The sequence below is a fragment of the Falco rusticolus genome, chromosome 4 (assembly GCF_015220075.1).
Source record: "Falco rusticolus isolate bFalRus1 chromosome 4, bFalRus1.pri, whole genome shotgun sequence".
Taxonomy (NCBI): domain Eukaryota; kingdom Metazoa; phylum Chordata; class Aves; order Falconiformes; family Falconidae; genus Falco; species Falco rusticolus.
The window spans coordinates 101,013,118-101,033,227 of NC_051190.1; the positions used below are offsets into that span (position 1 = coordinate 101,013,118).

Genomic DNA, 20,110 nt, shown 5'->3' on the forward strand with positions numbered 1-20,110 from the left:
GGAGAGCACAAATACATCTCTTTTCAGGTATTATTTATATGGTTTTAAGAAGCTGCATTTCTTTCCAAAAAAGACTGTTTGAGAATTTCCATCTTTATCATATAGTAACGTTACAGGTATTTAAAGGACAAAATCAAATGCAGCAATTTGTTTTACACATATTTTGATTACAATGATTAGCTCCTTGAAAATAAGGATGAAGTTACACCCGTCAGAGATGTGCATTTCACAAAACAGCAGTGCTTTTCTTGGTGTCATGAAGGATGAAATTTAATTAGAATTTTACATTACTGCTGAAACATTTAATGTAACAAAAAAAATATACTCTTAGTAATGTTAATAGCTAGCTTGCTTTAACAGCCATCAATAACGGATCCTCACAATGACTTCATGGGGCACAGAAAGCTGCAGTATCCCCAGAAGCCTACATGCAGGGAAATTTTAAAAAGCAGTCACACAGTGAGAGATAAACCAGGATCAGAACAAAAGTAACCCCAGAAACTCCATTTTTTTTTCAGCCCTAGAGGCGTGCCAGTCCTTCTCTAATCTGCAGCATCAACATTTCCACGGGGAGCCATGTCAGTGAGATCTCAGGCAGCTCAGGGAGCAGGCACTCCTGGGACTCAGCGTGCGTCAGGCAATTCCTCCTCTTTCCCACTAGCTGGGCTGCAGTTACTGCACCGGCAGTGCAGTCTGGGGAGCAGAGGGGGATGCGCTGCACGGTCTGGGGAGGTGGGGAGCACCTGGGAATAACCCAAGCCACACTGGCCTTCTGCCTCGCAAGCATTTGCAGGAGTTTCTGAGGAAAAAATCCAATTTACAGACAAGCCAGAAAGCATCCTTTTTCTATAGCGTGCAGAATCAGGCTACATGGCATACATGTGAAATTAAACCTGCCTACACGTGATGGAACTGCAGCTTTGATTCAGCTGCATCCTTTCCATTGCTGCTTTATAAAGAATAGCATTTAAAACCTGACATCAGCCCTTTTAGACATACAGGACTTCTCCAGACAGATGACTAAACAAATGGCCAGGTAAGAGGTATTATTAGTATTTTTGGGACTATCTTTGTCTAGAAAAGACCTCTGTGCACAGGTATGAGCTGTGGCCAGAATTTTTAAGCTATTCACAAAAGGCTAATTGTTAATAATCTAAGATTTCTCACGTAAGGTTTTCTTTTCCACCAAAAAAGCAGAGGGATTAATAAATTAAATATTTTTAAAAAGATTGAAAACTGCGGAATTGGCATCCACTAAGATGTGCAGACAAACAGCAGGAAAGGACATGTCATTAACCTGAAAGATTGGCTGCACCAGCTGCTTTCACCAGCCTGACCAGCGTGTAACTGGGAGGCTTCTCTGGGGGACTAGCTCATAGAAACAACAGCAGGTTCGTCATGCAATGCATGGAAGAAGAACAAAGCCAGAGTTCAGCCTTAATTTGAATAAGATTTATCTCCACGATGTGTGTTCAGACATCAGGAGGCACCAAACCTCTCCTGAGCCTAGCATCTGTGTGTCCCTAACACTGAGCATAAACGCTGCTGATGTGTGAGCCACAGCTGGCAGTTTGTACAAGCCCATCACAAGGAACAGCAAGCCATCCTGGAATGAGTCAGTACAAAACTTTTCCCAGGATAAAACTGGTTTTCCTCCATTTAGGTTTCCTACTTTTCCTCAGTACTTCTTGGTTTTACGTGCACTGATATTTCCCAGTTCTGAGTGAAACTGGACATAAATGCCAGCTCTCTCCCACAGAAGCAGGAAAGCACAGACCACTCACAATGCTCCTGACCAAACTTGCAGACTCACTCCTTTCCCAAAGCATCTAAAATATTTGGTTGCTAATGCCAATCTACCCAGAAAAGCCTCCATCCAGGATTTCCTGGAAACGACCAAGCTATTTAGGATACCCAGCAACCCTCTTTTCTGGGAGGTTTAAAAGCTAGGAAAATAAATGTGTCAAATGAGGATTTTAAAGGAATAATTAAGATAGCAGGAAACATGAGCCAAAAACGGAGCCTGTACCTACTATCCTCTAATATTTTCCCTTTCATATTATGAAAAGATCAAGTCCTTAAGCCTGCTGAACTTCAATGGCTATGAAAACCTGAGCTCAAACAGAAGCTGCTAATGAGAGGCATTTCCTAAAGCTGCTTTAGCAGGTGTTTCCTGCTGAAATAGGGAGGGTCACAAATGTAAATCTCATTTGGAAAGTTTCTAACCCTGGGGATAATATTCAGTGGTGCTGCCACTCTCACTGCCATCTGCACTAGAAAGTGGTTCAAACTGAACTAGATAGCAGTTGATCCCACTGAGTGAGCCCAATTGTTTGCATTCTTGCACAAATGTGTGAATGGCAGCCTTCCGGCGAAGCAAATGCTGGGTCTGCTCCCTTCAAAGGCTTTGCCAGTGATCCTTGCCCTGCTGGCTTCATCCTTAATTGGCCTACACGGTGGGGAGCAATTAAAAATAAATGGTAGCTTGCTGAGATGCTGTAAGGGGAAGTTTTGCGACTCCAGGCATGAGTGCAGCTACCTTAGTCGATTGCATATGCCATGCACGGGGAACTGCAAGAGGGAAAGGAGAAAGACCTGGCTATCCTGCGTAAGCGCCAGGGGAAAAAAATCACATTGTAGGCTGCAACGAATCATCATTAGCCTTGGGATTAAAGGTTTGAAGATGGTATGAAAAATCCCATTTCTGGACTACAGCATCTCCTGTTACGCATGTAGTCCAAAAATGGGATTTTTCATACCATCTTCACAAGGCAGTATGCGTCCCCTTCCATACAGTCTCAACAGAGAGGGCAGAATGGCTCTTATCCACATGGAAAATTGAGGTTTCTTCAAATGAAATATCCAATACCAGAAGCTGTAAAACTGGTCTTTAACGAAAGACTAATCTCAAAGAAAATCGGTATCCCGTAACTGTGTCATCAGGCTTTCTGAAACTTTAATCATAGGAGGGGGAATTTTGAACCAGCAATTAACTCACCATAATGATCTGTATCAAGCAATGGAGTTTCTCGCAAAATTTCCTACAACTTTTTACTGAAAGTCCGCTATAAGGATGAACTGAAAATCCTGATCATTTATTAAAACTGAATTAAAATACAAACTTTTGCTACAGACCAACCCATATTTCTATTGCATTCAGAAGTGGATTAAAGCACAAAAAAAAAAAAGAAAGACCTGAGAGTCACTTGATTTTCCTTTGTTCCCTGAGGATATCTGACACTGAAGGTGTTCAGCTTCACTCAGGAACCAACCAGGTAACGCACATCAGCCACTGCCATTTTATAAACACCACGTGTATGTCATCTCCTAATGACAGGGTTGCACATCATTTTTTGCATATTGCTGTTTTACTATAAAGCATCACAATGCTTCCTGTGCCAGAGATGTGTGGTACCTTCAGGGCACTTTCTTCATTTCATGGTGGAATAAAAATGGATGAAGACTGCACTGGAGAATCTCCAGGACATCCTTTTCTCGTCTCTCTTTGTTGATACTAAACTGAGCTAACAAAAGACTTTACTGTGATGATATCCTAAACAGTCTGTGCAGTTTTTAGAGCTCACCGTCTCTGAAAAAAAGCTACCACTTTTAAAGCAGATTCAGTGAGCATGGGATAGAGCTAGTACATGGGCATGCGCTTCTTGCTGCACTCATTTTTATGCCCAGTGTTTGGAATGCAAATCTAGACGTACCTCTAAAAATTACTTCTCCTGTAGCTGATGTGTGGTGTTCCAGTGTCTGCAACATATGTTCGGAGTGGGCCAGAAAGGTGTATTGGTTATGTACCAGCCCAGTTCAACTTCTGTGATTATAGACAGCTCCCCTCTCCCAGGAAATTACCTACAAGAAGCAGTAAAGAAAGATTTTTGGCAGTAGATTTCATCTTCAGAGGGGAAATAGGTTATATAAATTGGATCTCTGCGTAGAAATATCTTGTGTCTTGCGCTGTAGTGTAGCAAACTATCTGAATTGCATTGACAGCAATTGAATTACTCAACTGCTGAACTAGAACATTTACGTGCAAGCACGTACATTTGATACACTGTTTGTAGGCACCTCCACAATTCACCTTCTCCAAAACCACAAGATTTCAACAGCAGTAGGATGCTGTGGGGGCTGTGGAGACGCTTTTCATGTTCTCATCATAGAGAGCTGGAGAAGATAATGTTATTCACAATTCTTCAACAAAGAACTGTCACTCATCCAAGGCACTTTCCTTTTAGTCCATTAATTTGTGATACAGTTTCTAGAAAAGAGAAAGTTTGAAATGATGCAAATCTCTCTAAACCAGTTCTGAGCAGAGAAACAGTGAGGGGCCAGTTGCTTAGTGATAATCACAAAGGCAAGGAAGAAAATACTGCAAGCTCTGCTATATCTGCACAGTCGACGTGATGAAAAGGCCATGGCCTTGCAAGGGAAACAACATTAAACTGCTTTGTTGTGTTGCTTGTGAAGATTTCTTACACGCTCATTCTACTTGATTACACTCAAGTTTGATAATCAGGTGTTTTGAATTCAGGGTTAAAAATTTCCTACTAAATAATGCTAAGGGTTCCAATATACTGTTACTATGACTTTTGTAATAAGGTCTTTAAAAATCAGGTGATATTTCAAAACACAGGGTAATCCATAGCATTTTGCATATACTTTGTGCTCTTCCCACATACTTACAGCACTACGAAATACACTTATGTGAGGCACAAAATACGCCAATGATACCAAGGCTGCCCTAAAAAGTTTCCTCAGATGATTAGACAAATTCTGAGGGAAGAATTCGATATTAAAAAGTTACTAATGCTAGGGCTGGCCTTATCAGCCATGAGGTCACTTATGGGGTCCCTTCCTCCTTGCTCAGGTACCTTGATCCCCTATTAGTCATTCCATGGGCCACAGGCAGTCTGTCCTCCATAAGGCAGGGGGACATCAGCAAAATAATTTCTGACAGCTGCCAGTGTCTTCCTGTTCAGGAAATACAAGCCAGAGCTTAGTGAACACTCACATTTTTTAGTGTCAGTTCCTGGGTACAGTGCCGGTGATTACAACAGCAAAAATCTGATTTTATAAAACAAACATAAAAATCGCAGTCTTGCTTACCTAACTGCTAAGTGTTTTTCACAGTTACAAATCACTGCAAAATAGTAGAATATGAGGTGATCCAAAGACTTTTTTTTACCAAACAGGTCAATAATTCTTTAATTAAGAATGAAAGGGTAGCACTGCCCTGGCCCATTTGAAAGGACTAATGAAATGAGGATGCACATTATTTCTAGCCTCAGAAGTATGCTGTATATTTATACAAATGATGCAAACCTTGAGGCAATACAATACGAAGCCAAAAGTACAAATGAACTAAAGATTAATGCAAACATAATGAAACACCACAAGGGGAAATTCAGATTGCACAGCACCTATGCATAGCTGCAAACAGACGGCTTCCACATTGTACGATGGCAATTTCCAGTGTCCTCAGGATCCCTTTGCCTCTACAAACTTTGCATCTCAAGTTGCACATCACAAAGTGCTGGACAAAAGCTGGTACCTAGGGGCAGTCCTAGGCACATACCTCTCTCATGGCCACCAGCGCAGCACCATCTGCTGGGAACACACACAATCTGGACAAATCTTTCCAGCACCAGTGTTTGTCAGCACCCATCTTCCTAAACATAAGACACACTGAAAATTTCCATTTCCCTGGTTCTTCGCTCTTCTTTTCAGCAAAGATGAAGCAACTAATCTCTGCAAGTTAATCAGATTGTTACTTGAGCAATTGGCAGCCCGGAGGGCTTGGCAAAAAGCACAGTACAGCCTGCAGAAAGTTTGCATTTTAAGGTCCTATCCAAGAAGTCATTTCCGTACAGTGGCCTCTAATCTCTGCAGGCTAACTTCACAGGCAGGCATTTCCAAAAGACTGGTACAGGCTAGTGATGCCAAAATGAAGCTGGGAACCTGAGGCAGGGCCCCTTAGACTGAGCAATGTTTCTGGATGTTCATCCCTTCCTAGGAGACAGGTTTCAGACATTCAAAAGTGAGACAGAAAAGGCAAGAGTTAATTCATCAGAAAGTGCTGGTAGGTGAGAGATCTAAGCTAGTGAACATAGCACTGACTATGTTATTTTGCTAGCATTAAATCTGTGGAAGAATTAGTCACATTTTAACAGTCTAAACTAAGCTTCATTATAAAGGAGGACATCAGCATCTTTATTAGCTATGAAAAACACCATGTATCCTCCCCACATCAACAGCAAGGTCCAGCTGAAAAATTTTAGCAGGCTTTTTTTTCTGGCTCAGAAATGTTTTTCTGCTCAGAAAGACATCCGCTGGAGGAGCTGGAACCTTTGATGAAAATCAGAAAGCTTGCACCCTGAAAGGGTACTCCAGGACAGAATTTCTGCAACCTCAGAAGGGCTGGTCAGTGGTATGGACAACACGCTGAGACAACTGTACTGCTGCTACTGTGGGAAATACCTCTATTTGTCCTTCCTCAGGGATCTCCTCACCCCATCCCATTGTGTGGCACAGGCTAGGCCAGAAAGGCATTACTGAAAAATGTCCAAATGTTTTGTTTGCAGAAGGAAATGCTCCATTCAGCAATACTACTGAGGGTTTTGCGGTGGGGCTGTTTTAGCAAAACCTTAATTCTTTGATCTCCTTTAAAAGCAACACCGAGCCTCCAAGAACTAAGGATCCTTAGTAAGATGTAGGTAAAAGTGAGTTGAACTAAATGATACTATTTTAAGGTATAAACTTTACATTGAGTAAGAGATATAGGAAAGACGCCCAGGAACTCCTGACGGAGTTGTAGGCATTATTCCGTATTAGCTAACCAGTTGTGCATGCTGTAAAGTGGTTCAAGATGACAAAACATATCAGAGATTTAGAAACCAGCTGCACTTAGGAGAGCAAATTCATCGAGTTTGTTAAAGAAACTCTTTTCTTATTTGTAATCCCAGTGGCCCGAGTTAGCACAAGTAATCCACTTGTGTATTCAGACTTTCAGTGAGAACTAACTTTTTATTCACCAAACAAGAAAGGGTCATCCATTATGTTTTTCAAATAAACGCTTTCTGTTTACAGTTAATAACATATCAAAATATTACTAGGTTTTCATCACTATCTGTCCACAGCTTTGCAAATTCACTACACCACTCTGTCATTTGCCACACGATGGTATTTGCAAGCACTTCTGAAAAATCCAATCTACTACCCACAATCTATATTTCTCCTAAAACATTTTATGAGTCTGGAAAACAATTTCTATCATGAGAATTTCATAAAATAGCAGGGAAAATTGAGCATATAAATCTACATAAATATCTAACCGTAACAACCTCTGGCACTTTAATTCAACATAGCTTAGTTTCCTCCTCATAAAAATGGTTTCATTTCATAAAAGATACATTTTAACGTAAAGATTACTATAGTTCGAATAATCTGAATGACATTCCTGATTAATTCTTTTTTCCAATTATTTTTAGTAATAAAAATTTAACAGGAGGGAAGGTCACTGTGACCAACAATGTTCTCTGAATCCAGCTGGAGACTGCTAGCAGTAGCTGCTTACAGTTTTAGTAGGCAAATCCACAAGCCCCAAATATTTTTCAAGTGCTAAATCAATTAGTCAATATTAAAAGGCCATATATAATAAAATTCTTCCTTCAGTTGCCCCTGTAAACGTCATTGCTGTTATCTCACATGTACAGGGCACAGTGGCAACTTGCAGGCTCCACTAGTTGGTGCCTCACCATGCAAGTCAGAGATGCCCAAAATAACGGTCCCTGACCCAAAAGCCTGCAGTTTAAATGGCAAGTCTCCTCAAAAGGATGGCATAAATGAGGGGTTATATGAGAGAGGATTTTTATTAAACGTATAGGTTGTGCATTCTAGTGAATACTATTGCAGTGCATATAATTCCTTTTCAGAACAGTATCTCTGAATCTCCACCAGACTAATGAGGCATGCTCTTTTAGTTTGCTTTTATTTCAGATAGGCTACATACTAATTCATACTATATAGCTTGAAGCCTTCATGCATGATGGAGCAACAGCCAGAGGAGGGAAATGAAATGGCAGTCTCCTCACAGAGCATGCCACTATTTCTCTCTCCTGCTTCTCCTTTTTCTTCTGCTCCCAAAATGCAGAGGTTTGTATGTGTGTGAGGTCTGGCCGTGGTGGCAGAGCACAAACTCCAGCTCACGGGGCCAGCTCACGCTGGTCGAGGAGGTTAGTTGTCACTCTGAAAGAGCACAACAGATACAAAACCCGAGGTGAGGGTTTAAGCGTACTGGGGTCTGGATGGAGGGATGAATACTAGTTTTTATTCAGCCCAGGGTATGCCCTTAGCATCCACTTGCATATAAAAGAGGAAGATGTAGGTGTCAGGGAAATTGTTTGCTGGCCATTGATTTCAAACAGCTTTCAGGCCATCTTTAAATCCTTACATCACTGTATTGAAACCAAAACATGATCACATGCCAGGAACATGGGCAGTCACTCAAACTGAAGGGTCAGCTAAAGGATCGGCTAAGGCTTCAAAGCCCAAGGCCAGAGCTCTGCAGCAGCGAGAGCAGAGCTTCCTAGCAGCCCCCAGGCTAGCACGGGAGGGCAGTGCCTGCCAGAAACAGATGCTGGAGGGTCCTGCCTCATTTTCATGTTTTAGCAACACTTACATTGTTTTTTGTCCTGCTAGTATCTGCTTGAATCCAACTGAAATTACAGTCGCTGCCTAGCACTCGCTGCTCAGGACTGCTGGGTACAAAAGGGCATATCGGTGTGCAAAGGTGTTTTACTAAGAGATCAAGCAGTAACTTGCACAGGACCATCTCATTACTATTTTGCTGGAGTTAAGCAATACCAAAACCCGCGGTGGTAGCCTCTCAGCAGTGCAGTATGTCCAGCTGCACTGACAAGTTCCAAAGAGAACGTAAGGACTCAGCACAGCCCCTGAACTACTTACAATAACCTCCATTCCACCTTAATTCACAGAAAACATTTATTTAGGCAAAGAGATGATGAGGAGGAAGGTATCAGAAAACAGGTCTCTGAAAAAGCAGCGGCAAAAATAAATGCTGTACATAGTGCCTGACTTTTTAAATGAGGGAACAATTTGTTAATTCATCTTTGGTTTTAATAAATACAGCCTATAAAGTGAGGGAGCATAATGTATTCACAAAAGTCTGTAACTACACCAAAGGAAAGACACTAGTTAAAAAATATCCAAACAGATTCCTGATTAGAAATAATTATTTGTCTTTGGTTACATCTTTTTGTTTCCTCAATGGCCAGGAACAAGAAGATAACACCCCCAAGGAAGACCACAACGTAGATTTACGTGATGAATGACTACTAAAGATGAAATGTAAATGTTATAGGATGATGGGAAAAAGACAAGGTACCAAGTAAATCCTGCGCCACAGGCAGAGGTTTCAGTTCAGCATTTGTCTGGCCCTGATCATCTAAATCCCTGAAGGTATCATTCTTAGCCCACATAAGGCAACAGATTTCACTTGTCTCTTTTCAGACTGAGCACGCAAAATGAATATAAATTATTACCTGGTTCCTTTCAAGGTTCAAAACAGAATAGAAAACTCAGACTCAAATAACTATTTGCATATTTACAAAAGCAACTTATATACTTTTAATGTAAATAAATATATTGTTTATTTACATTTATTTATAGTTCTATTACACAACATAAAGTATATATTAAAATCATTTTGCTGTAAATTCACATGGGCCAAGGAAGAGGCTTATGTATTGGAACAGTCCTGAAAAATCATTCAGATGCGTCACACATGGAAGCATTAATCCACATATGGATTAATACTGCTTTGTAGCTACTAGTCTGTGTGCCCTAACTTTAGGAAACCCTCAAGAACAACATTTAGGGCCTTCTGGTCATGAAGCTCTGCCAGCAAGTGTAATTCCTGTGGAAGCTCTCTCCCTTCCAGCACGTCTTCTCATAAGCAAGATGTCCCCTGACAGCAAGTCCTGCCCAAAACCCTGTTCAAGAGCTTATAATCATCAGCAGTGTAAGCAGTTGGAAAGGACCTGGTATCTGACATCTCTTTTTCCTGTGGATTCTCTGATGTTTGATAAAGGGTGAGCCTTTCTTTCTATGGATTACTTCTCATCTACATGGATGTCCATCTTCATGAAATATGCAGGAACTTAATAGCTCTGTGGTCTCGATTCCACCACAGTCAAATTCAGACAAAATTGCCCAATGTTGGATACTTACTCAGAGGCCAGGAATGACTGACATAAGCAGGCACACAAACAACAAGTGCAACGCCACCATTGCAGCCAAGAAGGAAATAGACTACCTTGCTGTTCTGACTTGTCTGTTGAACAGTGACAACCACATTGCTATTAATTGAGAATTATCACTTACTGCCAGCCTTATTACAGGTGAGTAAGTTTTTGAAAGAGAGGCTCCTGAAGTGCAAGGAAGGTACTTCTGCATATATACAGTAACATCAGAGAAGATCTCTTCCTGATTTCTGTACCCTATGCTATGCAAATGTGTAACTTCACTCCTCACCTGATTGTCACAATATGATTAATGCAAAGCACTCCAATTCTCACGCTGAGCAACATGGCAAATAAGCAGAGAAACTACAGTTTTAATTACCAGCATGAACAAAAGTTCTTAAACCATCCATGTATAGTCTGTGTTCAGAAACTCTTTATGAAACTAGCACTTGAGATGGCTCATTCAACCGTTCTCAGCTGACTGGCCTGGGCACCAGGAACATAAATACTCACTTTAGGATTCTACCAATATAATAGTAATAGTAGTATTATGCAGAAAGCCTACAGTGGAGTCATGACTCAACAGGATTCCAGAGCTGTTGTGAGCATTGTATCATTAAAGGAGGTTTTTGTTATTTGGAGTCAAAGGAGATGGTCTAGAAAGCAGCAAGGCTGAAAGGCAGTCCAGCAAGTAATTCCTCCTTTAACAGTGAAACATCTAATTTCTTCAGTAATTACATATTTGTCTACAGCTGACAGGTACAGAAACATTCTGATCAGCTCTCTGCAGTCACAGAGTTGCAACGACTCCAGAAATAACACTTTCCTTAATTACTTGGGTGCTCAGTCTGACCACTGGATGACAGCCAAGCAGAACAGTGGACACGCAGTTAACACAGTATGGAACCTGGGCCATCACAAACAGATCAACTATCAACAATCCTCTTGCTGATTAGGAAAATATTTATCTAGGTGAAGAGATGAAAAAGAAATTATCCATCCCCAAATGCTGGTTAAGGAGCAGAGCATACAGGCAAGGAGTATTTAGATTTTAAATGGACCTGTCTTCTTAGGCAGAATACAAATAGCTGAGACAACACTTAGACATTATGACCCAGACACTCAGCTCATCAAAGTATGAAGATATGCAAGTGATGTTGATATTAACTGAAGAATTTATGCTGGATGCAACTCCCAGCTGAATGGTTGCCTTGCTTTGACTTAGCATCAATGAATTTTACCTCAGACCCTCACTACAGCCCCCTAGTATGTGCCTGGTTTATCCGAAGATCATTTTCTGTTGCTTTCAAATACCCAAATTAATTACATATGAGGAAGTAAGCAGATGAATGCAAAAGTAGGTAAATGTCTGGTGTCATCTTCCCTTTCCTACACAGCAAGTTGTTGCACACATGCACCAGTACTATCAACTTTCATGCAGTTCTTCCCGTAGATTATCCTGGATATACCAGTGGGAAAATGTTCAATGGTAAAGTCAGCAAATGTTTAAAATGCTTGTATGCTGCTTTAGCCAGAGGAAGCTTTATAGTCAGTCCATTGCTCAATACAGTCAGCATGTCTGAAACACTTATGCTTCATCAACTGTAAAAGGTACTTCCATTGCTAGAGAGTAATCACACAGAATCACAGAATGGTCAGGTTTGGAAAGGACCTCTGGAGATCATCTAGTCCAACCCCCTGCTAAAGCAGGTTCGCCCAGAGCAGGTTGCACAGAATTGTATCCAGGTGGGTTTTGAACGTCTCCACAACCTCTCTGGGCAGCCTGTGCCAGTGCTGCATCACCCTCAAGGTAAAGAAGTTCTTCCTCACATTCAGAAGGAATTTCCCGTGTTGCAGTTTGTGTCTGTTGCCCCTTGTCCTGTCACTGGGCACCACTGAAAAGAATCTGCCCCATCCTTTTGGCACTCGCCCTTAAGATATTTGTATACATTGATAAGATCCTGTCTCAAAAAAAAGAAAAAAAGAAGAAAAAAAAAAGAGGTAAGCAGCAGCCATTTCCTAGGTCTGCAGTCAAAAAAACTCACATTCAAGTTCTGAAAACATACACTAACTGCAAATACACTCCTCAGGTTCAAAACTATATACACAAACTATATAATATATTGGAGGATGTGGAGTGATCTGATGCTTATGGATGAATCACCCAGGGAAGAAAAGACATGGCAAGTTATTCTGAGGCTCCACACATTCTGTCATCCACCCTGAAACTATAAAGCAGAGATATAAGGCCTTAATGGATGACCACAGCACAAGAAATTGAACCTAGGAGCCAGTCACTGTTCAATGCCCAACAGCAGGATAAATTGGGATTCAGATTGGGATTCTAGTTTGCAATTGATCACTGTCACCATTCAAAGTTCAAGGCTCTCCTTACTTTTCCTGGGAGCACTGCTGAAGGTGATCCTCCACTGTTTCTTCAGTCAGTCTGAACCAAAAAGAAGTTTCCCATTACTGTGTTTTGTCTTCACATCTCCTTCCTTTTTTTTCAAGGGTGATTTTCTGAAGCAATTTGCCAATTTTTTTGTTTGATTCCTGTCTAGCACTGTTTTCCCTGTTTATCTACTGTTTTATTACACTCTGTCTATACCTTAACCGACCCCTACTGTTTCTAATCCTATGCCTTTTTTAGCTCCGATTTACTGAACTTCCATTTCCTCTTTTCCTTTCTTTTTTAATTTTCTCATTTAGAAATCACATTTCGTAATCCTTTTTGGCAGCAAGATAGAGGTGTCATGTACTTGCTGGTGTGCAGATGCTTTCCTCATAAGCCCAAGATCTTTTTCATCCAGATACTAAAAGAAGTTGATTCTAAAGGCAGACTTAGAGGTAGGTACATGGTTATGTACTACCTAGTTAAAGCAACGATACGCTTTATTTAGAGAATTTTGAAATAAATTGAGACTGAATGGGTAGTCTCCTATCTGACTACTTAATCCTCTACTGCATCTGTATTTTTTGAATCTCAAATTCCAGCTAGCTAGTTATATTATTTCTTAAAGTCCTGGCAGTGGAAGTTCAAAAAAAGCCATAAGTGAAAGGGAATAAAACAGAATATGAACCCAACACAGGAGTTCCCTTGTGGAACCTTAAAACTGATTAGTGCCACTTTCTGTAAGGTTCAGATCAGATGCGATCATCTGTAAAGTCAGTCTTCCAGAATAAATGTCAAACAGCATGATTACCAGAAAAAGGCCAAATGGTATAAGACTTTCAAGCTTTGCAAAGCTCAGTGTGAGAGGCCCTTATCCCTCCAATGACTATCCATTGACAGAAACTGAAGGAGCACAAAATGTGCCAGAGGGAAACACTGATTCCACACAATCAATAATTTTGATTTTCATGCTGTCACAATTCAGTAGTAAATTAGGAATCAGAGGATCTACCAAGAAATGCCAGATGGTTCATTATGAAATACACCAGCTGTCCTTTTTCCTCCAATGTCTCATTTTAAACTGGTGGAAAATTAAGTTACTTTAATCTACAATAAAAACAGACACCAAAATAAAGGTTCAAAAGGATTCACCTAGTCTGCCAGCATGATGCCATGTAGTGTAATCACTCAGCCATTTCACAAAACAGATCACATATTTCCACTGAGGTACCTCTGCTTTCAACACCATACTGGCCCTTGTGTAACAGAGATCATAGTGTCAGGCTAGAAAAACTGACAAACAGCTGTTAGTGTAAACTGGATGAACACCTATACAGTTAAGCTACCAAGGACGAGTCAAATGCATACATCATACCTGAAGTCTTAACAGGGCAGTTAGCACGATTCTCATTAGATGTCATGTCAAAGGTGGCTCCTGCAGTAAGTCCCTGGGAATAGAAAGCAAAGGCAGTTTTAGAGGGATATACATGAATGGCTTGAGATGAAACTTCCTAGTTCAACAGCAATACACTTATTTCCAAAACACCCGTGTATTTGAACGGAAGGCAGGGGGTAAAGAAGTTACTTAAAAATCATATCTACATTCACTATATTTGGGTGCTACCTTTGCAAAACCAGTAACTCAGAACTGTTAATAAATAAATCCTTGGGGTTATAAAAGGATACCTTCTCAGACATACTGGACTAAAACTCTCCTATTTCATTTTAGTTGTATTACTTAAGGGATTAATTTGGCATGTTTTAAGAATATAACAGACTATGCATATTCTTCAGAGCTCAGTCCCAGTTATTACAGCACAGCCAAACTCTTTCCACTAAGGTTTGCTAGATAACAAATCTATCCTTCAGCCAAGCATGAAGATGTAAGCCATGCAAAAAGAAGTGGTCCAGGGGGACATTTTTCACATTGCCTCACAAAAAAACCAATTAATTTTCAAGTTAATTCTTCTCAGCTCCCTAGCTAAAAAAGACGACTTAATTTCTGTTGCTAACGTGAGTGTTAGCAAAGTCTAAATTACAGCCCAGTGAAAAATGTGTATGATTTGCTCACCTACGTAGCTGGTTTATGTGTTTATAAATTTCAATCCTTCAAAAACTTTTGGAAGGTTACTCAAATGTATCATTGTTAGACCTGCAGCCACAATTCCTCCACACTAGTAATGCAAACTACAGTAGTTGGGGGGGTTAAGTACACACAGTTACTCCTCTGAGAGAAGAAATAAAAAATTATTTCATGGACTTTACATAAATGTAGTCACACAAGTTCCTTTTTCTTTCTTGGAAATTGCCAGGCATCTCTGAGTATACTGGTTATTCTAGGAAAAAATGGGTTTAGGCACCAGGATTCCCTTTATACTTTCAGATACTTGGTACCTCATACTTCTATGACTAAGTGTCTAGGATGAACAAGAAACAGTGAAACAAAGTGAAAGATCAGCAAAAGATGAACCAGTTCTAAAATTTAGATATGGCATTGAGATACAGCGCTTAAAAAACTCAAGAGAAACAAACATTTATCTTTATTTCCAAACAAGATAGAATTTTAAAATAAAGTTTAAACATTTCCTTGTAGTATTACTAATACAAATATTGTTGGAATGTGAAAAGAACTTGTTTTCCCCCCTTAAGCTGCTTACGTGATTTTTTTAAAGTTATTTCTCCTTTAATAACCAACAGTTTTAATAAGCACTTGACACATAATTTTTTTTAAATAATACATCTATGTATTAAAAGTCTCTCCTCTTTCAAGTGTTTTTAAAAGATAAATTGATCCACTTTGGAAGACAATGTTTATACTACCTCTTTTTAGCAGTATTGTAAACAATGCAATCTGTTTTTTAACATAATCCACAGCTTCTTCAAAGTGTCCTTTTGGAGGCTGTAGCCCTTTTTTCAAAGGACCTTCAAGAAGAATGTCTTTAATCAGTATTCATTTCAAGTAGATTTTTTAGTAATTTCATAAAAAATCCAGTCTGAGAAGTGTTCTCATAATTGTAAATAACTAAATACTCAAATTGTAAAAACTATACTAGAGAGCAGTTAGATAATTCATACGCTGTTCTTCCAGATTTCCTTTACTACTGCTTTTGGCATATCTTTTTCTTTCTTGTCTTGCTATCAAAAGATTACGTTACATACTGGAGAAGGTTAAATTTTGCCAGAACGGAATGTTTTATGTAATACTAGCCTTGTGCTGAACACTGACAATGATAAATGCTGTGCAGTTAACTTCCTATTATTGCGTCCTTTATGTCCCAAGGACCTGAAGCGCAATACCGAGCCAGGGGAGAAACTGCCTAAGAAATCTGTATTTTCTGCTTTGATTAGCTTTAGCTAGCCACTTGCTGACTTTTTTGTTGTGCTTAAGCACCTACATGCAATCTAAGAGGTTGATAAGCAAAAGAAAATTAATGGCTTCCCAGCCTGCCTGTGCTTCCCTCACCTATGGAGAGGTTTTGCCAAAAATCCAGTGTTCTCTGTCTTTCTTTGGACAGCAAGGTATTACCTCTGCCTATAGATGGAGAAACAGAGATAAAGTGAGTAATGTGAGCTGAAGTCACGCAGCGAGCCAACATCAGTTAGTAAAATATAATTTTATTCTTAAACCACCCTTTTACATCCATAGTATCGCACTTCTGGAAAGTAACGACACAAAACCCATTATTTCTGTGCACGGGTCTGAAACTATGATGTGTGAAATGTGACCACCACCAAACACTGAGCCAGGGTGAAATTAATTTGAATAAAGGGCTTCAGCCCTCAGGAACCACCTGCGAGCGGAAAGGGACCACGGGCAGGACACAGCTATTTACCAACCACGTCTGGTTTTGCTGATGGCATTGCTAGCACTACCAGCGTAAGTATCTACCAGTGAGCATCACCTTATTAAATTTAATCATTTGTGATTTTCATAGCACTCTCCACTTAGATTCAATCTTTGTACAATGCTGTTTTTGTAAGCTAACTTCTACGTGTTCACGTTACCACACAGTGAGTGTTCCTGAGGCTTTGGTGTCCCCCATTTGTGTTGAAACTATCACCACATTTGAAGCCCAAACACCAATTTCGGCTGTTTTCTGACTACATAGCCTAACCGTTCAAGCTGTTTTTCCTAACTCCTGAGAAACTACTTTATTTGAAATACGAAGTTTCCATAAGCCATGGTTATGGAAACAAGCGTATTGCCCCTCTATTTTAGGGAGCTTCCGAAGTGCTGTGGGCAAAGGAAGCAACGCTGCTTCATGGAGGTGGATAACACCTGAGGGGAGCAGGGCAGCTGGGCTGTTCTGTACCCGACTCAGCCCTGGGCGAGCCGAACGGCTGCCACCACTCGGCGCGGAGCGGGGTCCGGTAGCTCCACGCCGGGCCCCACCACCTCGGGCCGCGCCCGCCGCCGCCTGGCCGCCCCTCGGGCCGCAGCCGCTGCAGCACGGGGCTCAGCCACGGGGGCGGCACGACGGCTCCGCAGCCGAAACCAGCGCCCGGCCGAGCTCCGCCGCCCGGGGCAGCAGCGTTTGCCACCCCGGTGCTCGGCCCCGCCTCAGGAGAGGAGCTTCCATGCGGCAGAAGGACGAGGGCGGCGAGCCGGTAGCGGCGCTGCCCCGCTGCTCCCCGAGCCTCGCCCCGCGCCCCGCCTCGGAGACACCCTCACGCCGCCGCCCACCGCCGCCTCCCGCCCTTGCGCCTGCCCCGGCCACGCCGCCATTACCGGCCGCAGCGGGCGCTCGTCCGTCGCAGTGAGCGGCGCGTTGCAGGCAGGCGGCGCTGGCGGGGCTCCGGCGAACCGTCGAGGGACAGATCGGTGGACGACAGAAGCGGGGAGCGGGCTTGGCTTGGGCGGCTGCTGCGGCCGCAGGGGTGGCGAGGGAGGCGGCGGGCGGCGCGGCACGGGAGGCCGCGGCGCGGCCCGTGAGGCGGGAGGGGTGCGGGGCCGCTGCTTCCACCCCGCGCTGCCGTGAGGGGTTGCTCCAGGCTGTGGGGGCGTGGGCTTTCCCCAGGCGGCCCGTGCATGCTTTCTGTCAGGCTGGTGCCCCCCGGGTGACCCCTGAGGCAGTTGCCTGAGCGAGGTTGTGCTCCCTGCCTGGCCTGGCCTGTGCCTGTCTTGGGTGCTGGGCTAGCTGCGGTGCTATTAAACATGCTCTAGTGAGTGGATTTGGTGGATTTTATTGCTTTCTCAAGGCTGCTATGATGCCACAGTTAAGATCAGGGAAGGTGGTAACAGCTAGCAAGGGGAAGTCAGCCGACAGAATGGTCACCAGCTCGGGCTCTCTGGGTGCGGGGGTAGGACATGAGCCGGCGAAAAAATCAGTAGTCAAGCAGAGTCCTTGCCTGGCACCAAAGGGAAAACCTGAGCAGCTCTTGTCATCCCATCTGCAACCTGCCCTGCTCTCCAGCATTTCCTGTGAGCAGTTTGCTTGTCTTGTGCCCGTGCAAAAGAAGCAAGGCAGGAGTAGCCAGAGATTCCCAGGTAAAAGCAAGGGAATACAGTGCAGGAGGGCTGCCAGAAGCAGCAAGGATGTAGCTTTGGCAATTTCAGATGCTCTATGTGAAGATGGGCAGGCAGTGACCACAGCTGCAGCAGCGTGTTGGGAAGAGCCTGTAAGGAGTGAGACAGGACAGGGTCAACAGGTTTTTTTCTTAGGAACTACTTTGCAAAATAAATTCTCAGCAGGGATTGGAGGGAAAGAACATAGTTCAGAAGGAGTGAACCTCTCAGGTTTTCAGGAGAGTTCAGGGAAAAATGACAAATATTCCTTTATGGAAATAAAACCACAAATTCCACCCTCAGAGGAGGAAATTAAGGGCACAGAGAGACATGGTGTTTCCTATTTGCCAGTACCAGAGGTGTTGCAACCCAGCAAGGGCACATGTAGTACTGAAATGAAAAGCCCTGACTCCATGATGATACCGAAGGTGCAAATCCCAGATCATCATCAGAGTTTGGCGACTCGGGAATCCTTGCCTGAACCAAAACCCCATGAAGAGGTAGATATGCCAGAGAAGTTGGGTGGGTGTTCTTTAATTGGATCAAGAAAGCCAGGGACACAGCAGAAACAAAAGAGATGCTTGAGGAAGAAAGAAGGGGCATCTTTGGTGAAACCAAAACAACAAGGTTCCAGAGGGAGTGGCACATCTGCCTTGCTAGAACTGTATACACAGTGTTCAGAGTGCAAGAAAGGAGCTGGGAGCCTGAGGAAGAGGGCACTGGTGTCACAGCAGCTACAGCATCTAAGTGGCCAAGAGCAACCAACACCCCAAGGAAAGATGCACGAGCATTGCATGAAGGAGGAACAGCAGAGCTCAAACCCTCAGAAAGGAGCAGGCAGCCTTGGAGAGAGTGGTGAGTACTTGTGCCCCATTGTAGAAGTACAGGTGCAGAATTTGGGCTCCCAGGTCAAGGGACTGGTGCTGCATTAAGACCCCATTAAAAAGTGGAAAAACAGGAGGTAATTTTTTCTTTTGCAGGTGTGTCTGTGTGGGACAAAGTCATGGGGGCAGGAAAGAGTGGCCTCTACATAAGTCAAAGTGGCTGCTAACTTAGCTCAAGAAGTGTAGACGTAAGAGCTAAGGTCTGCTTTACAGTACTGTACAGTACAAGAAGACAGACTTTAGGAAGAGGAAGAGCTTTTCTTGAAGGAGAAAAGCAGTACTATAGCGCAAAGGAGAGGAAACCACATACCCTTTGGGAGGTGGGGAGAGGAAGGGATATTGGCAGCAGCAGGCTCCAAGTGAGAAATTATTTTCTTTTTCCCTCAAAAATGATCAGTTCATTTATGTGTAGAAGGTCAGGCACAAACAGGAAAGGAGGCAGTAGTTTCAGCAAAGCCAACATAAAAACAGTCAATTCTTCATCCATCTGTGTATTTGATTATGTTTTAATATGTATCATGCTATTTTGTTTTAGTGCTTGCCTTTATAGGATGCTGGGTTTTGTTTCCAGAACTTTTTGCCTTTTAGTTACTATTCTCTGCAAAATCCTAAAAGATGTAGCAACAAAGATTGTATTTTGGTGTATTAAGAGAGCATTGTATCAAACTGGAACAATTTTGAAAGGATGTTTGTAAAAGTCTCATTTTCATGAAAGTTGTCTAAAAGGCATTCTTTTTACTTTCAAAATGGGTACATTCAAATGAAAAATACTTGCTGTAGGCTGTTATTAAGAAATATTATATCTAGGAACCATATTCTGAGAAAGTTTGGTATTAAAATTGTATCTTATTTACTTTGAAAACTAAGATCTTAAAAAAATCCATCATTCTACCAGTACATTCTTTAGTCCATTTCCAGAAAAAAAATTCAGAGGTACAGTTTTTCACATAATCTGTATTTGCTTTTAATTAAAAAATTAAAAAAAAAAAACCTTTATAAAAATGCAAGCCCTGCAGTTTTCCTAATCTTCTTCAACAGTCTGATGCATTTGGTTGGA

General features: G+C 42.0%; 1 protein-coding gene across 1 annotated transcript in view; it reads left to right on the forward strand.

Annotated features, from left to right (window-relative positions):
- The first annotated feature begins 17,627 nt into the window (after positions 1-17,627).
- The window catches only part of TOPAZ1 (testis and ovary specific PAZ domain containing 1), a 42,577-nt gene continuing 40,094 nt past the window's right edge, over positions 17,628-20,110 (forward strand). The window contains exon 1 of the mRNA XM_037383852.1: positions 17,628-19,024. Within this exon, the coding sequence (XP_037239749.1) occupies positions 17,869-19,024 (1,156 nt within the window). The 5' untranslated portion in view covers positions 17,628-17,868. The remainder of the gene's footprint in view (positions 19,025-20,110) is intronic.